Source organism: Taudactylus pleione, unplaced genomic scaffold (assembly GCF_031769625.1).
Source record: "Taudactylus pleione unplaced genomic scaffold, aTauple2 ptg001123l, whole genome shotgun sequence".
NCBI lineage: Eukaryota > Metazoa > Chordata > Amphibia > Anura > Myobatrachidae > Taudactylus > Taudactylus pleione.
In genome coordinates, this window is record NW_028285524.1 from 429,059 (window position 1) to 455,363 (window position 26,305).

Genomic DNA, 26,305 nt, shown 5'->3' on the forward strand with positions numbered 1-26,305 from the left:
GCACGCAATTTATGTAAAAATGTTTTGCCAAAGTATCATTGGGGGGGCTGTCCAAAGGGCTCTGTAAGAAATCCCCACATTTTTACACAAAAATAGGGATTTTGCCCATTTTCCACCTTTTTAAAAATGAAGGAAAGTTTTCTCCATTTTTACATGATGGCGATAATATCGCCGAAAAATCGGGTGATTGAATACGGCCCTATGCCTTGTGCCGTGGTTATTTCCTTGAAGTCCACAGAGTGCTGCAATTACTTCATTTGAGATAGATGAGAGATAGATCTCTATCTATCTATATATATATATCTATTTGAGATATATCTATTTGAGATACATTATATATATATATAGATATATATATATAATATGCAAATGGCCCGGCACTCTGCAAACCCTAGTCAGGGTATATACCTTGCTCCAGGTGCCCTCAGATGGTAGAGATCACTCCCCTCAATGAAGTCGACAATGGATCAGCGGCACTCAGGAGTCTTTAAAAGTTAGTGAAGAAAAGGTGTCTTTATTTCGACGTTTCGGGGTCAAGTGACCCCGTCTTCAGGAACACACACAGGTTCCTAAAGACGGGGTCACTTAACCCCCGAAACGTCGAAATAAAGACACCTTTTCTTCACTAACTTTTAAAGACTCCTGAGTGCCGCTGATCCATTGTCAACATATATATATATTATAAATATCTATAGATATATATCTATATATATCCCCAAAAAAACAAAGATATCATAGATATGTTTGTGTGTGTGTATGTATATCTATCTATATATAGATAGATATAAATACACACACACATATCTATGACATTGTTGTTTTTTTGGGGGATATATATATATATATATATATATATATATATGACAGCTCAGCCCCCCTCTCTGCCAACATTGCCTGCCTACGCAGGTTACACTTACTTTTTGATGCAGGTAATGCTGCTGGGCAAGGGCTGGGCGCTGGGCAATGCGGGTGGAGCGCCGGCGGTTAGTCTGGGAGCAGAGCCGTGAGGTCACACATGGCTCTGCTCCGCAAAGGCACATGGGAAGAGTGGCCGTGACTGGGCACGCGCAGCATACCCTCCGCGGCCATCTTCTCTCCTACTGCAGCCAATAGCCAGAATGAGCTTCTATGCAGACGCTCATTCTTCTGACCTGGCTCACAGTCAGTCACCTGACTGGCTGACTACCGTACTGTAGTGCCCGATCGGAGCTGCAACGGGAGGGGAGGGGGTGAGGCAGCGTCGCGAAGGGTGTGGGGGCAGCATCAGAGCCCTGGAATGCCTCCCCGCCCCAAGGCGTTTCAGTCGCCCTAGGCATTTGCTTAGTATGCCTAGGGCCGGCTCAGTATTTGTGGGAAGGTACATAAAGCAGTTCATATTCTCTGTAGAGCAATCACAGTAAAATGCACTGACAGGTAGCCACTAGCCAGGGCAGGAGGAGACATCATCTGCAGGTTATGAGGAGACAGGCGCTAACACACACAGGACGCTGCATGGCATCTGACGTCACACCACTGTGCCAGTGCTCTGATTGGCTAGTGAGTGTCATCACGTGATGCGGTAGTAGCAGGGAAGGAGACAGGCGTCTCCGTTGTTATGGTGACCAGGCGAAGGTATGGCGGAGAAGAAGAAGTTTAGTGGAGCTCCCTTCGGCAGCCAGGAGGCCAGGTACAAATGTCCAGCCCAGGACGCACAGGCTGCGGGAATATAATGCTTTTGGGACAGTGGGAAACTAAAGCAAACAGAGACATAACAGCACACCTTGGTGTATGAGAAGGTCTATAATGTTACAGCCTAACTTTCTTTAATGTATCGTTAAGTCAGGGGCGTATCTACATCCAGCGCTATCACACACACACAGCAGCTGGCTGGTTAGTTCTTCTATCATGTATGTGAAACAATGTAGCTGCAGCATGACAGGACACGCTGTCCTGGAGCTGAGCAGCCTAAGCCCGTCCTCCCTCCTCCCTGACTGCTCTGTGTATCGTGTGTGTACTGCTGCTGCGGGGATCACTGATTTAGAGCAGACAGGCAAGAGGCAGCGTCTGCTCTTAGTCACAGGCAGCAGCTTCTATAGCACAAATCCTCCTCCCCAACGCATAAAATTGGCTGGCAGCAAAGTGTTAAACACATAAATTACATACAGTACTTGAAGTTGTCTCTGTCTCTGTCCTCTCTGTCACCCGTCCACTACACCCCACGCTGATTGGATAAGGTCCAATGGTGGGGGTGGGACAAACTTTAAATGACAGGCTACTGGACAAATGATTGCCTGTATAGTGGTGAGTGGACTTGTGCTGTGTGTACACAGGAAGGGAAGTAGAAAGGAATTATGCGTTCCACCTGCACATGGATTCTACTTCCCTATGCTGAGTCTGCATGCTGCATCTGGTTAGACAAGCAACCTGCCAGCCAGGGAGCCCAGCAGCCAGCACCAGCCAGGGAGCCCAGCAGCCTGCTTACCAGTGACAGGGCCCAGCAGTCTTCCAGCCCACCAGAGACCTGCCAGCAATCTGCAACCCAAGTAAGTGGAGTGGGTAGCCAATGATAGCTTTGTCCTTATAGGGCGGTATTCAATTGTTACGCCCCTCGCAGCCCCAGCGGGTTGCGAGCTGAAATGTGCGAAAAGTGACCTGTTTGGGCACCCAAACATCACTTTTCGCGGTCGCACCCAGCACTTTGGTCAGGGGAAGCTGCTTTACACGGCTAAACCTGAACACTTTGGGCGCGATCAGCGCGAAAAACTGCAACAATTGAAAAGCGCCCTGCGATCTCCTGTCACTTTAGACGGGAGATTGGGAGCACTATAACAATTGAATACCACCCATAGTGTAGTAAGGGGGATGAGCAGGAGGGTAACGGGGTAAGAAGTTTGTGCAGTAGTTAATTTCCTGTGTGCCTGTTATTCATAGCAGCCCCAGATAGCTTCATAAAGAGTTTTTTAGTTCTTTTAAAACTGATTAATTTTGTTTTTATTTGCAAATATTTAAGTTATAATTAGAAAGTATAATTATTCCTATAAAAAGGAGGGGAGCGGGAGGGGGGGCGCAGGTCCTTTACTTTGCCAGGGGTGCTCGGACCCCTAGATACACCCCTGCGTTAAGTAGATGGCTGAAATGAGCCCAAGGTATTTTAAAGGGGAGATAGACAATCATTTATAAAGAATAATAATGCCTACAATAGATAATATGGACAAATAATGTTTAGTAATTGAGTCCAAAATGTGGCAAAATATATGCAATAATGAGAATGTGACAACAGTGGGAATCACATAGATTATAATTGAAATGGCACCAGAATAATAGCAGCATCAATTATAGTAATAGAAGTTGCTTTCAAGTAGAGAACTGTTCTATAATGCCCAGATGTCTCCTGATAAAAAAAAGGTTTACACGGTACAATATTGGTGTAAGTCATTCATGTATAAGCAGCGCAAGAAATAAAGGATAATACTCTGTATTAAGTAAACACACCCCTATTTGCACTTTGGGCCTGATTTGTTACTGATCGCAACTGCGATTATGCACGAAGACGGCCGATTGTTGCGTTTGCATTGCAGTGCGCAAATGTCACTGCGATCGGACTGCGATCGCAGTGACTACACAGGCCTATAACAGAGTGAGTGTTTGGGAGTGGTGATTGGGGGGGTGGTCGGCAAAACTCAGACATGCCAGTGCATTTGAACGCCATTACAGTGGCGTGCATAAATGCCACTTCGATGGCATATGCAGCTTGGGATCTCACTGCGTGCGATGAGGTTAGCAAATTCTGACCTTGTGCAAGTGTGCGTGAGGGTCTGATGGTACTCGTTGCTACCGATGATTATGCAGATTTGCAAAGTATTATGGATGTGAGTAAGGAGAAGTGGTCATCCTTATTTTAGGCTGCGATGGCACTGAGATTGCAAACATTAGCATATTTTCGCTGTGCAATCCGTAATGAATCAGGCTCTTTGACCCTCCACACTGTTCCAATAGTTTGGCATTTTGACATTACACAATGACAAAGTCCATTTATACTGAACTCTACCAATAATGATGTAAATTTGCCTTGATGACCTTGAAAAGACACTTTGAAAATTTTTAGGTGAAATGCCAGTTTCATGTTTGGTAAACAGCGAATCGAATTTTAAATGGAAATATAATTTTTTATGTTGTTGATAAATGTGCACTATTTCCCTAGAGTCTATGTTTCTAAAGCATCATATACGGTTCTTTTACCAAAATAAAATGGGCAGACTAGATGGGCCAAGTGGTTCCTATCTGCCGTCAAATCCTATAGTGTATTTTAGCTAGTGGCAGGATTAGCAGTATGAAAGCTCCCACCCATGTTAATACATTTAAACGTGCAGTTGCAGATATGTTATGCAACTTAAAATTAGAACTAAATGTTTATAGAAAAATAAAGTGAAATTAAACCAACTTAGAAAAATATTTTTTTACCATGAAATGCTCTAGTGCTGTCCTTCTGTTGAGATCTTCCTGTCAGGTGTCATACAACAGGGCACAAAAAGCATTTTAAAAAATATATTTTTTTGGAATAACCGAAAAACTGAAATATGGTCTGGTAATTGATGTATATAATACTGCACCAACACTCATGAAGGGATACACCATAGTCTCCAGCTGAACTCTAACTTCGCACTATAGGGGCTTTATTTACGTAGTGGCAGGTTTTATAAGCTGACACTTCCAGGGCCGGCGCTTCCATTAGGCAGCTTTAGGCAGCTGCCTAAGAGCGTCGGGACCTGATGGGCGGCCCGCTGAGGCTGTCTTGGAGAGAGGGCATTGCCTTCCCTCTCTTAGAAGCCACTATTGCAGGCTGAGACCCGGTGAATCCCAGTGGCGGCGCCCATTACACCCGCTCCCTCCCACCCAACCGCGGAGAAGACAAACTAAACAGACACACATAGAGGGGAATTCAATTAGAGGCGAAAAGCCATATTCACCTGTTTTTTTGTGAAAAATTTGCCTAAAAAAAAATTCGCCAAATTCAATTCCAGGACAATTTCGCCTAAGTGGAAACAATTCTCCAAAAATGATTCTCCAATCAATAGCTGGTGAAAAGAAATGCAAAATCTTTATTTTGGGGTGTAAACGTGGTGAAAAAACTCTGACCCCTTGGGACAGCCCACCAAAGGACAAATCTGCAAAAAAAACAGAAACAAAAACCTAAGAACACCCCAAAAAAGACATGTCAGTTTTGGGGTGAGAATTTAAAAAGTGGGGGGATAAACATTAAAAGTATCGAAATAGACTTCTTGGGGGTCCCCAAGTATGGGTCAGGGGTTTTTGGGATTGCAGGTGCATGCAGCAGGTGGATTTTTCACGTTTTTTAAAAGTTCACTTTAGAGACATAAAAACATGCTAGCACCCTTTTCAAGCACCCCAAATTTGACTGGTTTACTTAATTTCACCAAAAAATACAGCTTTATGCCATTCTTCACCACTTTTACAAAGACGCTAATAGCAAGCAATTTACACAACTTAAGTACCCAAAATAGTCTTATTAGGGCTATTAGTACACATTTATATTGATTCCCTAGGTTAATATATCTTTTTCTGGGGTACAGACTCATTTCCCCAATTCTTTCAGTATTTTTCGCCTGTTCCGCAGTCGCCTATTTCCGTTTTCGCCTGTCTTGCAATTGAATTAGGCGAAAAGCGGGGACGAGCATGGAATAAATTCGCCTCTGAAACAGGCGAATGAAGCGAACAGTCGGACAGGTGAAAACTACACCTCTACTTGAATATGGCTCACAATGCTAGAGGCTGCGGCAGCTGCCTGGGTCCTGTGCCGGCGATGTCATTGGCCGGCCCAGTCTGCTGCTCCGCCTCCAGTCTTCAATGTTCCCTGAGTCCTGGTGCTATGTATGCGCCCCTCCTGGACTGATTCCGGGGGTGGATGGGGGTGGATTGGGCTGCCGGGACGCCAGGTCAGTTCACACTCAGCCCGCCCTTCAATATCTGATCCCCCTCCATGCGATCAGGCAGCTGGATGCTTGATGGAGTTAAAAAAAAAAAATGGCTGACGGAGCCTTTGCTCTGTCTCTAGCCCCTGCGCCGTCAGCCTCAGACTTCAGACCAGGCAGCAGATGTAATGCAGCACTGAGCCAGGCCGCCAGCGCCCAGCAGCAAACTGCCCAATATTATTGTACAGTACTGCAGCACCAGGTAGGCACCAGCAGAAATATATATAATTCTATAGTGTCCTGTGTGGGTGTATATATATATATATATATATATATATATATATATATATATATATATATTAGTGTCCTAGTGTTCACTCTAGCTCCGGCGGCAGGCAGGGTGCCGGAGCTAGAGAGGGCAACGTTGTGCGCGCGCCCAAAAAGGGGGTGTGTGTATAAGACGCGTCCCCTTTTCGTCATACTTGGGGGCGTGCCCGGCACTTACGGTAACGCCGGGCAGCCCCCAAGCGCTGCAGAGAGGGAGAATAGATGCTACCCGGCGTCTATTCTCCGGCGGTGACTGGGTCACCGCACATTTCTCCCCCTGCGGGACACTGCGTCCCGCGGGTGAAGACGGCACCCGCAGGCTGTGAGGGCAGGGCGCTTTTTGCCCTCCTGGAGGGCAGGGTGCTATTTGCCCTCGTATTATACGTGTGTGTGTGTGTGTATAGATATATATAAGCAACAACTCCGGCACTCCTTCACGCAGTGTAACTTGGACAAACAGCCCACACCTTGCTCCGGTGCCTTCCTTATTAGGAGGACAGCACCCCCAATACACACTGTACAAAAAAATAGGCAGCACTCGGAGACTGGATAAGACTCGTGAAACCCTCAGCCGAGGGACTTTTAATCAATCATAGGTCGACCTTTCGGAGTCTTGCACCCCTTCCTCAGGACAGCAGAATAACACAATACAAACAAACAGACATATTTATATCATAACTACTCACCACTAAACAGGCGCCATGCACACCTGAGCTCCGTCCAGCAGCCGCACTTCCGGTCGCGGCAAGTCCGCAAAAACCGGAAGTGACGTCACCCGGGCGGGACCCAGCGCCATGGCAACCTGCAATAACATACACAGTGCGATCGTGAACAAACTTAGTCATTATCATAATGCAATAGATCCATAAAGTGTATATATCTCAGCACATGTACACTGTGTAAAAAACATAAGATCTGCGTACAAATATCATGCACAGAAAGGATTATACAAACTTTGTTGTGTATAAAAAGTGATACTTACAAAAAGTGTAAAGTGAATACACATACATATAAATACTCAAATAAAATACACATATTCTAACGTGGACATATAACTAAAGATAAAAAATGCATTAGTAACACTATAAAAAACATTTTGCCACTAATGACATTGCCTCTTATTGTCATCAATATGACAAGTAAAAAATCAATACTACATAATGGAGAAATGGAGCCATCTAGTGGGCAAAAAAACACCACTACTACCAAATTTAAATGCATATACAATCCTTAATGAACATATTCATGTCATAGAAGATCCACAACATTGGCATATAAAGCCATCCAAAATTACACAAATTTATAAGAAATTAATAAGACCCAAAGAGTCATTTAACCCTCGAGGAAAAAGAGTATCCAATCTACAGATCCACTGTGTCTCCAATTGCAGGAGTTTCCTTCCTCTATCACCACCCCTTAGTGACAAGGGTACATGGTCAATAATCTTATATCTGAGGGTCGCTATACTGTGTTTGTTATGCGCAAAGTGGCGTGCTACCGGTTGTTCACTACCATTAGTGGAGATAGCTGTTCTAATTGCCGATCTATGTTGAGCCATTCTGATTTTAAATTGGCATTCAGTTTTGCCTATGTAATATAGGCCACATGGGCATATAATAACATAGATGATGAATCTAGAGGTACATGTCAAAGGCCACTTAATTTTATATCTTTTCCCCGAGTATGGATGGAGTATGGTATCCCCGGTCTCAAGATATGAACACGTCGTGCACCCTAGGCACTTAAAACATCCATCTTTACGTGTCAAGAAATTGGGCTTAGGCATAGGTTTTAAAAAATTTGTCACATCAGTTTTAACCACCAGATCTTTGATATTTCTCCCTCTGGTATAGCTAGGTAATAGTTTAGTATTGTGCAAACACTTTAGCTCTGGATCAGATGTAATAATGGGCCATAACTTCTTAGCTCTTTTGTTGGTATATTTGCTCTTAACATCGTATTCATGGACCCATGGTAGCTGATTTAGCTTTTTGTCCTTAGGATCAATTCTCAATAACTCTTCCCTACTCAGACAATGCTTTTTGTCTAGCCTTAATCAATTCTTCCACCGGATACCCTCTCCTCTCAAATTTTTTAGACCTGATATCTAATTGTCACTTCCGGTTTTTGCGGACTTGCCGCGACCGGAAGTGCGGCTGCTGGACGGAGCTCAGGTGTGCATGGCGCCTGTTTAGTGGTGAGTAGTTATGATATAAATATGTCTGTTTGTTTGAATTGTGTTATTCTGCTGTCCTGAGGAAGGGGTGCAAGACCCCGAAACGTCGACCTATGATTGATTAAAAGTCCCTCGGCTGAGGGTTTCACGAGTCTTATCCAGTCTCCGAGTGCTGCCTATTTTTTTTGTACAGTGTGTATATATATATATATATATATATATGTGTATGTATGTAAAAATGCGATGTCTGTCAGAAAACAGCTACAGGCGGCACTCCACGGTCTTTATAAATGAAGAAAAGTGACTTTATTCGCCAACGTTTCAAGACCTGGGCGGTCTTGTCATCAGGGTGCAAAAGTGTGACAAATAAGGAAGCTTACCTTAAATAGCGGTGTATTAACAATGGTGTCCATGAACATCCTCAATCCTGAATATTCAAAATATTCTCCAGTACAAACAGGAATTAGATAATCAACTTTTGGACACTGCAGTATATGAAAAATTAACATATGACCCTACTTTAATATATAAGTCGGAACTGGATTCCACTTTACACACGGCGGTACTTAATCAGCATCTAAGTTCTAATCTGCTAAACAACTGGTGCAACCATTTCCAAGAGTCCCGGTGATTTATACAGTTTTTGTGCTGAAAAACTCGGCTTATACTCGAGTATATACGGTAGATCACCTGTGCTCAAGCATGGATATCCTTAAAACATGGACTGTATGGCGGAGTTTGGGAACCTCTATCATATGGTCAGTAAGCAATTAGTTACTTATGTAGAATCAGTCATGGCTTGCGGTCACTGGGCCTGATTCATTACGGATCGCAAATCGGCCGATGGTACGTACTTCGTATGCATTGCAGTGCGCGTACGTGAGTTAGCATTGCGATCGATACAAAGCCATCACAGACTGAAGGACAGGAGGGTGTTTGGGGGTGGTGATGGAGGAGTGGCTGGAGAAACGTTGGCGTGCCTGTCCGTTTGAACGCCGTTGCATGGACGTGCATAAATTGTCCACTGCGACGGCATACACAGCTTGAGTACTCACTGCGTGCAACGAGCAATTTATGAGTAAGGTCATACCTGCTGTAATTGTGCGTGAGGGGCCGATGTTACTCGATGTTCCCGATGTATACACAGCACTGCAAGGTATTACGGATGTGACATAGCGGTAGTGGGCGTCTTTATGTTGGCTGTGCGACGGCATTGCGATAGCATTCATTAGCATATTGTTTCAGCACACCTGTGTGCGTAATCGCAGCCGCGATTGCAATAGTTATCCGTAGTGAATCAGGCCCCACTGTTCTTTAATGTTTACACACTTCTTAGCCACGAACCAATGAGTGAACAACAAATACATTTTTTTACATAAATAGTTACATTTAGATTTTCTATCTTATCCCATAGATTTGATGTATCTGCGGTTTATCCTGAATTTAAGAAACCTGGTTCCTACACACAAGTACCTTCCTGCAAGAGGGCAACTTCAGAGACAGTGAGTACATATATGATACACCACTGGCTAAGAAACTCTAAAGAACATATTTCATAAAATATTAGGAGGGGAACATGCAGTAGCCAATGGCAACTACATAAATTAATTTGTGTCTCTAGAGTCCTGTAAAGTGATATCTGGTTGGTTGCTGTGGATTGAAACAGTTCATGCTCATTGCACCATGTTATTAAATAAGATCTAGTTGATGAAGTTGATTTTAGATTCAAGAAAGTTTATGAAAGATGTACAGTTCAAGGCTACATCCGAATAACAATAATGTCCTTTTAGAGGTCACAGGACACCACTTACCCCCTCTGTCCCTCATCTACCTAAGCCTCTGTTGATTGCAGGGCTGTATTTTATAGGGTAAGACTGGTTTTCTCTATATGTTTTTCTTGAGAAAGAAAACATTTTTCACGTTTTTTCTTATTTTTAAGTAAGAATGTGAATGTTGGACATAAATTGTATCTGTAAAAAGACTGTGATTTAATCCAGGCAAGACGTTTAGGGCCTGGAACCTATAATCCCTATAATCCTTTCGTTCTGGAGCGAGTTGCATCTACGCCTGGATGGAAAAGAGCAGAAGAAACAGAACGGCTGACTGTGATGCCACATGTCCTGTACAAGGAAACATGGGAGAGGAACCGTTTGCTGGTGAGGTGAAGCTGTAATTTACACTCTGGGAAACATGAATCAATTTTCTGAAACGTTTGTATGCTTGATTACTTTAGAAGCAAAACATGGGGCCGGGTCGATACAACATAAAGTCATTTCTGGAGCTAATGGAAAAGAAACCTGCCAGCGTGCGAGGACTGTGTAACACTAAAGATGTGCGATTCAAGGACGAATTAAAGGTAGAGCATGTTAAACAGTGATAGAGGAGTTCTAGGAATATGCACAATGATCCTCTACACATTGTGGGTCAGCCAAACTGTAGGCTAGTTCTAGGTACACACTGTGCATTTATGGGACCGATTAACCAATTCCCAGCCTAGTGCTGCCGGCGAACGGTCACAGTAATATAAGCATGCCCTGGCAGCGCCCCCTCTGTTTTACACGGTAGCTTGACCCGACGCTGGCGAAGCAAAGTATTTCCATTTTTGCATGTCCCCGTTGTCGGGTACAGTGTAACGCAATCTGAATAAATTACAGTAAGCTGCCATCTCCATAGAGATTTATAGGGGCGGGGGTAAGCCTCACAAACTGATTTCACTGGTGCTAATCTGTTAATAATGTAATAAAAGCACAGAAAAGCCCTTTGGTGAAAACACCAGAGAAAGGACTTTTCTCATCTTAATAAATAGACACCTGAATCAGTTCTGTACCCCCTTCCTGGCAGTGTGTGAATGATGTCACATGCAGATGAATGTTTGCTATGTGATCTATTTTGTTCATGATTCCTGTTTCTGTCCTCCACACAGAATTGTACCCCAGGACCTGGAACTTACGGCAAAGCAGGGAATCCACACACTCATAGAAGAGAGGGCTTCAGAGTCTGCCAGCTCCAAGGGTATAATGGACAGCGAAACGACTAAATGTGGCTCAGCAAGCAGCAATGTAAGTGATTATGGGATGAGAGGGGCCGTGTGTCATTGCTTTCCTAATGCACTGCTCATATTTCAGGAATGTGTGCCGGGACCAGGAACCTACAACCTAAAATGCTCCATAGATGAAACCTTGAAGCACGTTGTGGGTAAAAGAGGACCTTATGACCTATTCACCGGGCCAAGATCACAGCACATCCTGTACGGACACTTTGCTACACCTGTAAGTATGCTACAAAGTGGAACGCTTCCATTAGAGGTCATTGAATGGAAGATGCTGACCACATATAGTATGTACATGTATAAAACTGAATATAAGAAATTAGGGAACCAGTATATGACGAACGGTACAGGAGGTATACAATAGTATATGCCTGTACTTTTTTATTTTCAATTATTATATAAATGGTATACTTCTCTTTAAGTATTGTTTGTGATTTATGGCTACCATGTAATGATCACAATATTCCCTTGTTTAAAAAAATAAGAAAAAGCAATCTTCTCTGTTCTGTGGCCAACTTGGAAATCCAGAAGACTCTGGGCCTGATCAGAGATGGGTGATAATGCACAGACTGCGACTTTGCATGCAGCGGCTGTGCAATAATATGCTTATGCCACAGGTGGCGTCTAGTTTAAAATGACGCCTACTGTATGCATTGCAGATCCGAGGGGTGCAGCATCGGCTCACTCTGTGGGAACATCTGCCATCTGAGTAACCCTGTGTTGCAAGACGCAGACACTGGCCACGGCGTGCCTCAAAAACGGGGCAGACACATCTGTTTTCAAGACCACCCAGTCCCCAAACTGCCGCAGCTTGTCATTCATGTTGTGGCTTAGGGGGCACTGCTAGCGATCTCTCAGAACGAGATCTGCACATGCACAGATCTCACACCATTGGGTTTGCGTACATCTCTGAATAAGGCAGATCTGACCATCAGGAGGTGAGGTTGAATAACTGCACCCTATACAATACAATACAGTACAATAAAATACAGCCACCCACAAGATTTTATGACCTCTTGATCAAAGACACTGCAGGGGTGGTAAATGAATAAATTGTATGTGGAAATTGCCAGATTTGGCCAACTTTATCTGGAGAAACTTGTAACATTGTAGGTCAAATTGGTGTTATTATTGTCCCACTTGGTGCAGTTATGGGTGGAATGTCTATAATTGTTTACGATTAGGGAACTAATACAGAAAACAACATTTGAATTTGTTTATTTAAAATATATTTATGCAGCAGGCTCCATAGGGTATCCACAGGGTTACCTTGGGTTATAGTCCTGGCTTGGCCATCGGGCACCACACAGTTAACTTTGTGCTCCCAGCATGCACTGGGCCCCCCTCCTATAACCCCGCCCCCAGGCCAAGGCACCTCAGTTTCAGTTGGTACCCGGCCATAGTCGGGTCACTGCATGGGGGCTGCTGGCAAAAACAGCCCCGAAGTTAAGAAGACTGCAAGTGCGGCTAGTGGGGACAGTCCAGCGGAAGCCCCCACTACCCCCACCTACACCCCTGCTGGCGCTGAGCCACCGGTACTGAACCAGGGAACTCGGCAGGCTTTTCTGGGGGTCCCAGCTAGCAGGACTGTGGTCAGGTGCACAGGGAGCAACAAGGTAAGCACAGGGGGCGTCTGCGGACGGAGCCCACTGTGGCACAGTCCAGTGTCCTCAGGGCTGGGGGCTACCTGAGGGGTGCAGTTAGTGGAGCCAGGTACTCATCCTGCGCTACCACTAGACCACCAGGGATATGGGGCTGGAGCATTAAGGAAGCGCTCCAGCATCCTGAGTGTTAATGGCCTGCCAGAGAGGGTGCTTTTCCGGTTTTAGACTATGGGAAAGACCCCTCTCTCACTGCACCAGCTGCCTTTCTACTGAGGCTTGGCGCGCTGGTGCTTGGGATCCTTCCCCACGGCTCCGCCTACAGAACGCACGGTGGCCATCTTGGATGCACAGCAACGCTGAGTAGGAATGTGGAGCCTGGGTCCCCCACCATCCTACCTCTCCTACAGCTTAATGTTTGGTCAGGTAGCGCTATTCCCACTTCAGACTTTGCATCTGAGTGGTTGATGATAGCGCTGTTAGTGCAGGCAAGCGCCGGCTCTGACGTGCGCACGCGTGAGACCCGGCTAGCGACGGGCGCTCCGTTGCTCCGGGTCTTGCACCAAAACGGGGCGGCTATCAATTTTGATCGACAGCTCGCACCATTTTGGAGGCGTGGCGGGGGGGTGGCTTCACAAACTGAGGCGTTCCCAAGCGAACGCCTACCGTTTGTGGGTGGCCCCACTGACATCACCAGTGATGTCAGTGGGAGAGCTTCCGGCTCTATTAGAGCCGGAAGCTCTCTGAGGCTTGCGTCCACAAGACCCTACCACAAGCCCCGATGGTCGCGATGGCCTGGCCGGTCGCAATAGCTGTGGGTGGTCACCCACAGCTATGCGAGTTGCCTGGAGGCTGCACAAAAAAAAACCGCCCTGAATCAGAGCGAGCGCTCTTTCAGAGCATCCGTCTCTGAATCAGGCCCTCGGTCCGCCACAGTACAGAACTTAACGGACGTTTTGCAGGTGCCCGCTCTACGGCCTGCTGAGAGACCATTAGTAGCGCCACTGTTACCACATTATGACGATGATGATGTCAGATGAAGGGGAGCTCCCGGAATCTGACTCGGAACGACCCACTTAAGCGGTTGAGTATAAGTGCAGGATTTATGTATCCGGGCTAATTAAAGCTTTCCGCAGGGTTATGGAGGATGACTGTCTCCCTGAGACTGCATCGTCTTACGCATACTTTAAAAGGTAAGGCGTCAGTTTTTCCTCTCTGGTCAGCTGGTGGACCATATGGAGGAAGCGTGGAAATTCCCAGGCAGAATGTTTCAGCCCCAAAAGAGACTCATATTCTTATCCCTTTGCAGAGGATTACTTCACTAAGTGGGACACCCCTCCTCAGGTGGATTCCCATGTGACACGCCTGATTAAGAGTGCAATCTTACCCATGCCGTCTATGTCCTCATTTAAGGACGTTTCGGACCGCAAGGTAGAGATTTACTTAACATCCATTTACTCTTTGGCCGGGGGATCCGCCAGACTGCTCATGGCGGTCTGTTGGGTGGCTTGGGCCATGGAAAAATGGGCTGATGCTTTTTAATCGTCATTCTCCTCTGATGCTTCTGAGGAGCAGACGGTGCTGGTAGTATCCGTGATTCTGCTACTTATATTAGCGAAGCAGCGTTGGATGTTAGCCTGCTTACTTCCAGGATTTCAGCAGCAGCAGTTTCGGCTTGCCGATCGTGGTGGTTACGTTCTTAGATTCCACGTCTGCATTCAAAGAAGGGCCTGGAAGGCTTGCCGTTTAATGGTCTGGTCCTCTTCGGCCCAGACCTGGATAAAATTGTAAGTACATTGGCAGCTGCAAAGTCTGCATGTCTGCCATCGCCTCAGGCTCCGTCTAGGACTGCTACTTAGGCTGAAAAGACGATCGTCCTCAAGGTAAGCAGAAGGTGCAGTCTTTTCCCAGGCCATCAGGAGCCACCAGGAAGACACCCTAGTCCAAGAAGCGACCTTGGAGTGCTAGACGCCTTGTCACCAAGCCTAGGGCAAACTCTCAGCATGAGTTGGGCCTCCCCTTGGGGAACCCCAGGGTGGGAGGCCGACTTCTTTGGTTTGCCCAGCACTGGTGGATGATTATCACAGACACCTGGGTCAGAGAAGTGGTTTCTCACGGGTACGCCCTCTCCTTCAACAGAAGGCCTCCCCATCAGTTTTGTTTCCTACACTCCGGAGGTAGGCCTTCATTCCACAAAGGCTCTGGAAATCCAGAAAGTGGTAAGTTCTATGCTCCAAGACGGGGTCATAGTTCCAGTCCCCCCGTCCCTCAGGGGGATGGGTTCTTATTCCAATCTCTTTTTGGTACCAAAACCGAACGGTTCTGTCCGTCCTATTCTCAACTTCAAGGCTCTCAACAAGTCTCTGAGGGTCCCTCGGTTCAGTATGGAGACTCGACGTTCCATTATATTAGCTATGGAACCTGGGGATTTCATGGTGTCCCTGAATATTCAGGATGCCTACCTGCATATCCCCATTGCTACGGCTCCTCAGAGGTTTCTCAGATTTGCTGTATTGGATCACCATTACCAGTTTCAACCGCTGCCGTTTGTTCTTTCCGCGGCTCCGCAGGTGTTCACCAAGGTAATGGCGGTCATGGCGGCTCGCCTGCGGTTACAGGGGGTTCGCCTGTTACCTTTCATGGACAACCTGCTTTTCCTAGCAGGGTCTCCGGAGGTACTTCGCAATCATCTGCAACTGACAATATCGGTGTTGCATACTCACGGCTGATCGATTGGAAAAAGTCCTCACTGATGCCATCTCAGAGGATGATGCATCTGGGAGCACTGTTGGACTCTCAGCAGCAGAGAATCTTCTTTACAGAGGAGAAGATCTCAGCCCTACATACCAGGTTACGTTCCTGTCTCCAGGGTCGCCAGGTGTTCATTCACTTGGCATTGAGATTACTGATTTCCATGGTGTCGACATTCGACATGGTGGAATATGCCCAGTTTCGTTCAAGACCTCTACAGAGGCTGATCCTCTTCAGATGGGATGGATCACATGGTCGGATTAAGGATTCTGCCTTTGAACCTCTATACACCCCTGCCTATACCTTCTGATATCCTGCCTATAAACCTCTAAGGACGACGCTATTTTGCGTACGCAGTTATACAGTAAATAAAGACTCCAGACCTAGAACCTGTGGTTCCAAAGCACAAAATATTATTCAAGCAAAAGTACAGTCAGTTACACGCTAGTTATAAGTACAAATTTAGCGCAAAGGAATTATACAGACCCAAGTACAGTTATACATACGCAGCGCTCTGGACCAGATGTAGGCATCAGCAAGAAACCCCTCGTCAATCAGCATTCAGCACGAAGACTCGAAACCCAGGGTCAGAGCACACATATTTATACCCTCCAGAAATAGACAACACAATAGAGAAGTTTGTTGCTAATACCATTGGTCCTAAAGGAGAGGGCATATGTTACAAGGCATTTAACAGGTTGGTTCAAATATACACAGTCCAGCCTCTAACAACTGGTGGTCTCTGGTTTCCCACCTCATGCAAATCCTAATGGTTGGTCATATAATGTTCATTTTGTTGCTTGAAGTCTCTGCGGTCCATAAGTTGAGAATGCCTGTTGCGATCTCTACATCGATGTTACCGGAATACTGTTGAGAGAGTATGCATCAGTACAATACCAAACATGGCTTACTTATCACATATAAAACCTTAGTTACAAAATAATCTTTATTTCATAGCAATTATAGTAAATGTGCATACTTGAATCTTATACCTTAAAGCTTTTGGAACCTTGTATGTGAATATGTAATGTGTGAGTATGTGGGGTTTGATGTAAAGACGCTAGTTAGGTTTATCTGATTTGGGGCAGATGTGCACGCATGCAGCTAATAAACAGCGTTCGCATGCAGGATATTGTACATTCGCTACTGAGCGTCATGTTAGCAGCTTAACTGTGCATAATGTGTGGTGTTCATGCATGAGATTCCATACGGCAGTGTTCATTCCAGGAGTACTCAACTCTGAAGCGGACTTCCTCAGTCGACACGATGTACATCCAGGGAAGTGGTCACTTCACCAGGAGGTCTTCCAACTCCTGGTGGACAAATGGGGTTTTCCAGAGATAGATCTCATGGCCTCCAGATACAAATGCAAGCTAAGAGTGTACGGGTCCAGAACAAGAGACGCAGAGGCTCTCCTGGTAGACGCTCTGTCGGTTCGGTGGACCTTCCAGTTTGCGTACCTGTTTCTTCCTTTCTCCCTTCTTCCTCGGGTATTGAAGAAGTTCAAGCAAGAGGGAGGCATGATCCTGCTGGTGGCTCCAGTGTGGTCGGACGTCACTGGTACTCAGATCTTCAGAGTCTCTCCATAGACGCTCTGTTGCTGTTTCCTCAACGTCCGGACCTGTTGTCTCAGGGTCCTTGTGTTTACACGGATTTGAGTCGTCTGTCTTTGACGGCGTGGGTCTTGAGACATCCATGCTTCGGAAACCTGCTTCTGCCAGGATTTACCACAGGGTATGGCATACCTTCTTTGAATGGTGTCGCCCCAGGGGGTACGATTCCCAGGTATTTCGGATATCCAGGGTTCTGGCTTTTCTCCAGGCAGGATTAGATAAGGGTCTTCGTCTAGCCTCATTGAAAGTACATGTTTCCGCACTGTCTGTGTGGTTTCAGTGGAGGATTGCTCCACTCTCGGATGTTCGCACCTTTTATGCAGGGTGCTCTTCGCATACAGCCTCCCTTTGTGCCTACTGTGGCTCCTTGGGAATTGACCTCCATTTGAACTACTGGGCTCAGTGGATCTCAAATGGCTCACAGCTAAGACTGTGTTTCTCCTGGCTATTGCTTCCGCCAGGAGGGTGTCAGATTTGGGGGCTCTTTCTGGTTTTTCACAGCAGCAGGGCAGTGCTTCGGACTTGCCTTGGGTTCCTGCCTAAGGTGGTCTATAGTTTCCACATTAATGGGGAAATTGTAGTGCCGGCCTTTAACTCACAAGACCTTGTGGTACGAGCTCTACGGTTTTACCATACCAGTTCCCTTAGGAAGTCGGACACTTTGTTCGTCCTCTATGGTTTCCATAAGAAGGGTTGGCCGGCCAACAAGCAAGCGTTGGCCAGGTGGATTCGCATGGCGATTTCTGAGGCTTACAGTCATGAGGGCATTCCTGTTCCGCCCTCTGTTACTGCTCATTCTATGAGGTCTGTGGGTCCATCATGGGCAGCTCCTTTCTGCACAGGAGCGCCCCCACCGTTGAGGATACTGCTTTGGGAACTCCCAAGGTATCCCTGTGGATACCCTATGGAGCCTGCTGCAGAAAATAAGAGAGATGGTAAGAACTTACCTTTGTTATCACTATTTCTGCAAGGTCCATAGGGTTCCACAAGGAGCCCACCCTGTCGCCCTGTGCTTCATATGGGTCTGGTTCTGGTCACCGATTTTCCGTCTCCCTGTTGTGAGAATGTGATTCTTGTGTATTCCAGACTTCCTTCTCTCTTTTTCTCTCCTCCTATGGCCTTGGCTTATTACTGAATTGAGGTGCCTTGGCCTGGGGGAGGGGGACCCAGTGCATACTGGGAGCACAAAGTTAACTGTGTGGTGCCCGATGGCCAAGCCATGACTATAACCCAAGGTATCCCTGTGGAACCCTATGGACCTTGCAGAAATAGAGATATCAAAGGTAAGTTCTTACCATATCTCTTATTTTATATTATTTATATATATAATAATCTCACAAGTTTCACACTATGGGGCCGATGAGGGGTTGAATGTAAGTTGGATGCAGTTATACGCTACTGTGCGCACAGGAAACTAATGTGGTTGATCACCTGTTTGCAGAGCTGTACGCATTTATTTATTTACATTTAGAATATATAATGCTACGCTTTACAAAGAACAATTCAGTCCTTCACTGCCCCAATGGTTCTTACAATCTATGGTCCGTATCCCATGAACATACATACACACTAGGGTCCTTTTTTATCAGAAGTCAGTAAATCTACGCTATGTTTTTTGGAGTCTGGGAGGAAACTGGGAGAGCCGAAGGCCTTGGTCAGGAACTGAACTCCTGATCTTGGAACTGTGAGTCTGCAATGCTAACCACTATACCAACTGTGCTGTCCCATCTGTTCAGCCCACTGTCCCTATGCATTTGCTCGCTTTCATAGACACCATTGTTATGAATGCACCAGTCTGATAACCGCCATATCGCTGTGTACACACTACTCTGCATAGCACGCAATTCTGTTGATAGGCCTGCGAAGCGGTCATGCGACTGAGTTGCATAGGACTCAGCTATGGAGCATACACAGCACAAAAACACTCAGAAGCCAATTGCAAAACAAAGTTACGTTCAAATCTGCATCGGCCCTTACATTGGGTTTCCTGTTCTTTGGAGAACTGGACACAAACTGCCTCATCTTTTTTGCATTTACTTTATAAGCATAGATACTGTTTTACATACCATGCCTACCTATAAGATTAGTGCTTTGAGTGGACATCAGGGACATGAATATCCACAGGATTTTTTTTTTATGCAAAACTCGGCCTTTCTGCTATCAGTGCTGCTACGCCAATCATGTGCACAAAATTCTACTAGGGTCGACCAACAACGGCTCTGTTATCCATGGCTAATGGTTTCAAACCATCAGTAAGAAACCATCAATGATTGAGCCATCAATGGTTTAACTCTGCGCATGCGCTGAACACAGCCGGCATTAGCCATTTGGATTTTGCCATTGATGTTCACCATTGGTGGCCTCCGATTGACGGTAAAACTAGTTATGATCGACATCAGACCATCGATGGTTGCCAATCATCAATGGTCGATGGCCAACCCTAAATTCTGCTTCTAGTATTCCTGATTCAATACAGATGGAGGTTAAAAATATGACTGAATGTGCTAATAGAAGTGTATGAAATATATTCACAGTGCACATGATATAGCTTCAGAACATCACGTGCTAGACTCAACCCACCTACATTCTCCCAAAAAGGCAAAAACAAGTGGCCAGAATATGGTGGTTATTCTGTGTGTGTATTTATGTCTGTTTCATTATATCCCTAGGAATGTTATCAGACAGAGCTAGGATACTTTGATGCAAAGTCATTCATTGAAGATCTTGAAAATGATCAAAAAAAGAAACATGGCAAGTTTGGAACAATTCATCGCTTTCCAAAAACTCCAACGGACAGGATATTCTACAGCTCGCTTGCCCACTGTCCCCGGCCACTTGTCAGTATTCAGGATTTGATTATCCAGTACAAACCATTTGCAGGATGTCTGCTTCAAAATCTAGCCTGTATTACCATGGAAACTTGGATGGGTGTGAATGTATACAAATGCACCCTTTATGCAAATGTACACAACTATGGATGGGCCATATAATATGTTTCCATTACTTAATTGCATATTAAGACTTAGCATGATAAAATAGTATTTTGACTCCTGGCTGTAACAAGTGTTTTGTGCACTAACATTCCTGTAAGCTCAGAATTTGGGTTTAGTTGGCTGAATCCCATGGATCTAAATGAATCCCAAATGTTTGAGTTGCTGTTAAGGTCCATCCAAGTCTCCAACAGAATCCTGAATTTGATACATTCCTTAATACAAAATGTATGTACTGTACATATAGAACACAGCTTTCCAGAGCTGGTTATTTAAAAGGACTGCACATACAGTATGTTAAAGATGGAAGGAACTGAGGGGCTAAATAAGGCATTGGAACTGCTGTGCTGGTGTCTATTGGGCAGCATGAATCGTGCAGAAATGATATATTGGGGAAGCTTATACTTGGCCATCCCACTCTTGCGTCTCATATAATTATAGTAGCCCACTGATGCTGGCTGGTGATCACGTACTTTCATGCAAGTGCTACACCACATATGCTACATAAAGGTAAATGAAGACACTAGGGGATATATTTAATAAAGTGAGAATTTTTAGAGGTGGATATGTTGCCCATAGCAACCAATCAGATTCTACTTAACATTTAACTAGAATCTAATAGTTAGAATCCGATTGGTTGCTATGGGCAACATCTCCACTTCTAAAAACTCACTTGAGTAAATGTACCCATTGAGCCCTATTATGAGTATGTTCCAATGCCGATATTCTCGCATTGGTCAATGTTTTTTCAACTTTGCATGCGTTTAAATTTCAGCTTGAGCGTCCCACAGTATGTGGGTACAAAGTCGCAGGACCCAATGATACCTTTGCATGGAATCAGAAATGTATTGGGCATTCCTGAACGGTAACTGGGAGGTGGCTCTTCTGACACAGGAAGATGCATCTTATGGGTGTGTTATGGGAGTTTTGCGGGTGTGTCGCAGGAGGGGTTTTGGAATCAGATGCTTAATTGCGTGCATTGGAGGCCACACTCTGACGGAGAATCTGCACCTAGCAGTGACGCACCAAGCAGTAATGTAGCACCTACAGATGCACAAAGTGGCTGTCTCAGTCCTTGCACATTCCTGCGCACGGCTGTACACCAAGTGCTTATTGTAGAATTAGCATAAAGTCACAGGTGAGACTGTGACAGAAGAGCGCAAACACGTACGCCACTTTGTCTGGCTCAGAATCAGTCCCTAGAGGGAGCAATAAAGTGCACATGGTTAGTGGGGTGATCTGTGACAGTCCTCCTAGTGACTAGCTTCCAGTATCAATACTAATGACACCTAGGCAATAACATCTGCAATGTTTATGTACGCGCAGCAAGAGTTCTTACAGGAAGTGTCTGTGCGGCCTGTTATGCCTGTGTTATACTAATATACTGTGTGTCACTGCATCTTGATCTATTGTTTTTCATGATAGCATTCCCCAGGTCCTGGTTCGCTTCTGTGAGGCAGTCCTCGGTTCCCTTCCTGACCTCTGCTAAGCGATTTGACAGAAAGTCATGCAGAGTCCTCTTTGGAAGTAATGTAAGTTTATTGTGCATAGAATATAGATGTTCTTTTTATTTCTGCATTACTGGTGCTGACTCGGCCTAAGTTAGCTCTTCCTAAGATTTTGGGTTGCTCTGCACAAACTTACACAGTAACTCCCTGAGATCTATGGGTATTTCGCACTCACATTTACAGCAAGCTTTTTATTTTTTTGCTTTATAGTATAAAAATAGTTTCAAATACTTTTAGCATTTTCCTTCTGTTCGCCACGTTTATGAATATGGACCCTGAATTAGTACTGTCTTCAAATTGAAAGCTTATGTCTTAGACAGAGTATTAGAACCTCCGGATTATCCAGTCCCCTTGTTTCTCACATTCAGTTAATCTACTGTACTTGTCACATTGCAGAACCCAGTCGGCGTTGGTCGATACGATATCAACAAACCCACAAGTGGCAAAACTTACCGATCCGCATTTCTCTCAAAAACCGCACGCTCTTTCTCTGATCGGGAAAAAGAAAAAGCTTTCAAGTGAGTTACAATTTGGTTCTTTTGCATTCAATGGTTAACATACCCTAGTACAGTGGTTCCCAAACTTTGTTTGGTACATGGTCCCCTTAGGTCCTCAGCATTTTTTTCACAGCATCCCTAGGCCAGGGGGGAGCTATTTACTAAGATCAAGTGCATTCCAATCAGCTCCTAACTGCTGTGTTTGAAAAATGACAGCTAGGAGCTGGTTGATTGGTACTTTAGCTTTGTCCACTTTATCTCCATCTAAAGCTTAGTAAATAGACTCCTCCATTAGCTTCGAGGTTCTGTTGGAACCTTGTGCACTAATACAATGTGGGTCCTATGACGGGAATTCCTAACACGTTTTTTCTTGCACCCCATAGAGGTGCAAGCAAGAGTAAGCTAGACTTTTCATCAGTAATAACCTGCTGTGTGCACAGTTGGAACTTCATACTTAAATGAATCTCCCCCCAAAAAAACACAGGGGGAATAGCTGGGATGAGGGACAATGGGAGATATACCCACAAAGGATTGACAGAGAAACAGGTACATATTACATTTTGGAGATAGAGAGGGACAGATAGGGACACAGAGAGGGAGCAGAGATGCACACAGAGGATGTGACAAACTTGGGTGGGTGGACCAAAGTCAGGGCTGGACTGGTGAAGAAGAGACAACAATGAATTCTCCCATCAGGACAGGAATCTGTGCAGAGCGCTCATTCACCCTTGTTGTATTGGCAGCAAATATTTGGTGCTCATTAACCTCTTCTCACTTTGCTGCACAGAGAAGGAGGGAGGAGAAATGAGAAGACAGATGGGGCTGTACAGCACAGCCACACACAAGTAGTGCAGCCTGTGTAATTGGCTGCACTCTGACGTTCTAAGGCTAACAGGTAGCACATGGCCCAGCCTACAAATATGGTGGCCCAAGTAATTTATTTGCACCCCAGGTACCACAGAACCCAGTTTGGGAACCACATCCTTAGTATAATATATACTAACATGTGATTAGCAACCAGTGGGCTCACTGAGGCTAAAGAGCTCTAGATGCTGCCTTTAATTTATTCAAACTGTACTAGAAAAACTGATTGGTTGCTGAGTTACAGCAACTTTTGTGTTCTGTTATCTGTGCATCAGTCTCAGAAATGTCCCCCTCAGTAGTGTATTGTTTATACATCCTCTTAACATGTAAGTTGTGCCCTACAAGAAGATGGACTTGAATTCTCATTCTGACGGCCATTATATTTTCTAATTCCACTGTTTGTTGTTCTAGGGAACGGATCCAGAGATCACACAGTACTTTGCCTGTTCAGCCATTAGTAGCACCGGCTAATGGTCCTCTACTACAATCTACTACTACATGAGAGAGAGGATGAGGCTTACCGGACATCATTTTGGCTGAGAACTTGAAATGATGGATAATCTAATGTTTTATGTGTTAAGAGGAACTGTGGGAATTAATCATTAACATCTTAATGCAAAAATCTGTCTATTGCTATTAATTGCACACGTTACTCATTTTCATCAGGATAATTGTTATATATAGTGGTCTGTTTCTTATATGTTCCAGGAGATATTCAATAGTTATTACCTCTTGTTATTTTATGAAGCACTCCCAGGTTTTCCAACAGCTCAATTCATAACACTGTCCTTCAGTGTAATTGAGGGATTCAGCATGGATGGGTAAATGAATTAGAGTCCTATGAGGGAGTAGTCACTGCTGTTATCTTTCAATAATAATTGTTGGCAATGATATCCCCCTCCGATTAAATAACTTCACCATTGACACTATAACAGATTTATATTCAACTCATAGGGTGCTACCGCTAATAACTACAACATGATCATGTTCAATGAAATGAGAAAGGAAGTTATACTATGGTGGTGTACATAAGTAACCCACTAATTATATACTGCAATACAAATTTTAATGATATATTAAATAATAATATACTAAAAGCCCAACAAACAAGAAAAAGAGGTAAACAAAGGAAAGCCATAGTAAGTTTTTCAGCGAATAGAACTCACAGTATTATGCTTTAACACACTAGAAGGATCCAATTTTAAAACCACACTTTATATACATGAGTGCCTCCAACTTGAAGTATAAATGAATGACAGCACAGTAGAAGCAGATCTCACTACTTGTACTTATGTGGATGACAAAGGAAACGAATCTGAGGAATCTCCTAGTGGTGCAGGACATAACCCTGCTCTCTGGTAGGAAGATGTGCACTACTATGGTTGGAGAGAACAAAGATTTTATGCAGGGCTATATTTTATTGTTGTAAATGTGAGTGGTTTTTATGTGAAAAATGTATCTGTAAAAGGCAGAATACCAGATCTGTTGTTTCCCTTCATTTTCCACCACAATCGCAACCAGAACCAGAACCAAACCCACCACTTATTAAATGTACCCCATGGTCTATAGAGGAGATAGTTCTCCTACACAAACTACAGGGTCAATGCAGAGTTGAACGCAACTCTACCGCAGATGCTCCCTCTTTACGTGCATGGAAAAGGATGCGTATGTTCGCCTGGAAGCAGAGCTGTACGCATCTGTGCTCTGCCCTGCCCACTATCCATATGCGTAGCTTATTACTTATCAACATCAGCTCACACGTGCACCAGCCTATAGTTGGGGTAAAAGAATTGTCTGAATTAGCTGTATTTACGCTTCCATCCAACTTTGTATAGCCTGCAATTATGCACTGTAAGGAAATGCAAATATTCATACCACATAAATTGATATACAATTAATTAAAAAATATGAGATATGGTAAGAACTTACCCTTGTTATCTCTATTTCTACGAAGTCCATAGGGTTCCACAGGATACCTTGGGGTATAGGTGTGACGTCAGTCGCAGGGCACCATAGAGTTAAGCTTTCAGCCTCCCAGGATGCACTAGGTCCCCCTCCTATACCCCGCCCCCGGGCCAAGGCACCTCAGTTAGTTACCAAGCCATAGGCCGGAGGAGGAGAAGGAAGAGAGAGAACAAAGATCTGGACACATACAAGAATCACATTCTCACCAGAGGGAGACGGAAAACCGGTGACCAGAGCAAAGCCCATCTGCAGCACAGGTGCGACAGGGCGGGAGTCCTGTGGAACCCTATGGACTTCGTAGAAATAGAGATAACAAGGGTAAGTTCTTACCATATCTCATATTTTCTACTTCAGGGTCCATAGGGTATCCACAGGATACCTTGGGGATGTCCCAAAGCAGTATCCTTTAAGGGTGGGGACGCTCCTGTGCAGAAAGGAGAATCCGCCGCCCGAAGGAAGCATCCTGAGAGGCGAAGGTGTCAAACCTGTAATACCTCACGAAGGTATGGACAGAAGACCACGTAGCAGCCTTGCAGATCTGAACTGCCGAGGCACCACGTCGAGCTGCCCACGAAGGACCCACAGACCTAGTGGAATGAGCCTTCAGAGAAGGAGGGACCGGTAGGCCTTCATGAAGATAAGCTTCAGAAATAGCCATACGGATCCAGGCTGCCAAAGTTTGCTTTGAAGCAGGCCAACCCTTTTTACAGAAGCCATAGAGGACAACAAAGCGTCCGACTTCCTAAACAAAGAAGTGCGGTCAACATAAGTCCTTAAGGCCCGCACAACATCCAAAGAGGCCTCACCCACGGAAAGACCCGGTGAGTTAAAGGCCGGAACAACTATTTCCTCGTTAACATGAAACTGGGAAACAACTTTGGGAAGAAACTCGGGCCGAGTGCGGAGCACTGCCCTGTTCCCATGAAAAACCAAGAAAGGGGGTCTACAAGAAAGAGCCCCTAACTCAGAAACACGTCTGGCTGAAGCAACGGCCAGAAGGAAAACAGTCTTAGCTGTTAGCCATTTAATATCCACTGAGCCCAGTGGTTCAAACG

The 26,305-nt window shown here is 45.0% G+C and overlaps 1 protein-coding gene across 3 annotated transcripts; it reads left to right on the plus strand.

Moving 5' to 3' along the window:
• The first annotated feature begins 1,616 nt into the window (after window positions 1-1,616).
• Window positions 1,617-23,945, plus strand: LOC148453622 (ciliary microtubule-associated protein 2-like). Of its 3 annotated transcripts, none has more exons than XM_088461887.1 (10): window positions 1,617-1,666; window positions 2,310-2,522; window positions 9,827-9,914; window positions 10,410-10,573; window positions 11,336-11,471; window positions 11,538-11,681; window positions 20,096-20,177; window positions 21,842-21,948; window positions 22,321-22,442; window positions 23,697-23,945. In XM_088461887.1, exons 4-10 carry the CDS (start codon window positions 10,521-10,523, stop codon window positions 23,785-23,787), a joined length of 735 nt encoding a protein of 244 aa, XP_088318013.1. In that variant the 5' UTR covers window positions 1,617-1,666; window positions 2,310-2,522; window positions 9,827-9,914; window positions 10,410-10,520; the 3' UTR covers window positions 23,788-23,945. The 3 variants fall into 3 exon arrangements, with proteins under 3 accessions (XP_088318013.1, XP_088318014.1, XP_088318015.1); XM_088461888.1 differs by lacking the exon at window positions 1,617-1,666 and adding an exon at window positions 10,646-10,768 and having other exon boundaries at window positions 2,286-2,522; window positions 23,697-23,942; XM_088461889.1 differs by lacking the exon at window positions 1,617-1,666 and adding an exon at window positions 10,646-10,768 and having other exon boundaries at window positions 2,286-2,522; window positions 10,410-10,568; window positions 23,697-23,942.
• The last annotated feature ends 2,360 nt before the right edge of the window (window positions 23,946-26,305 follow it).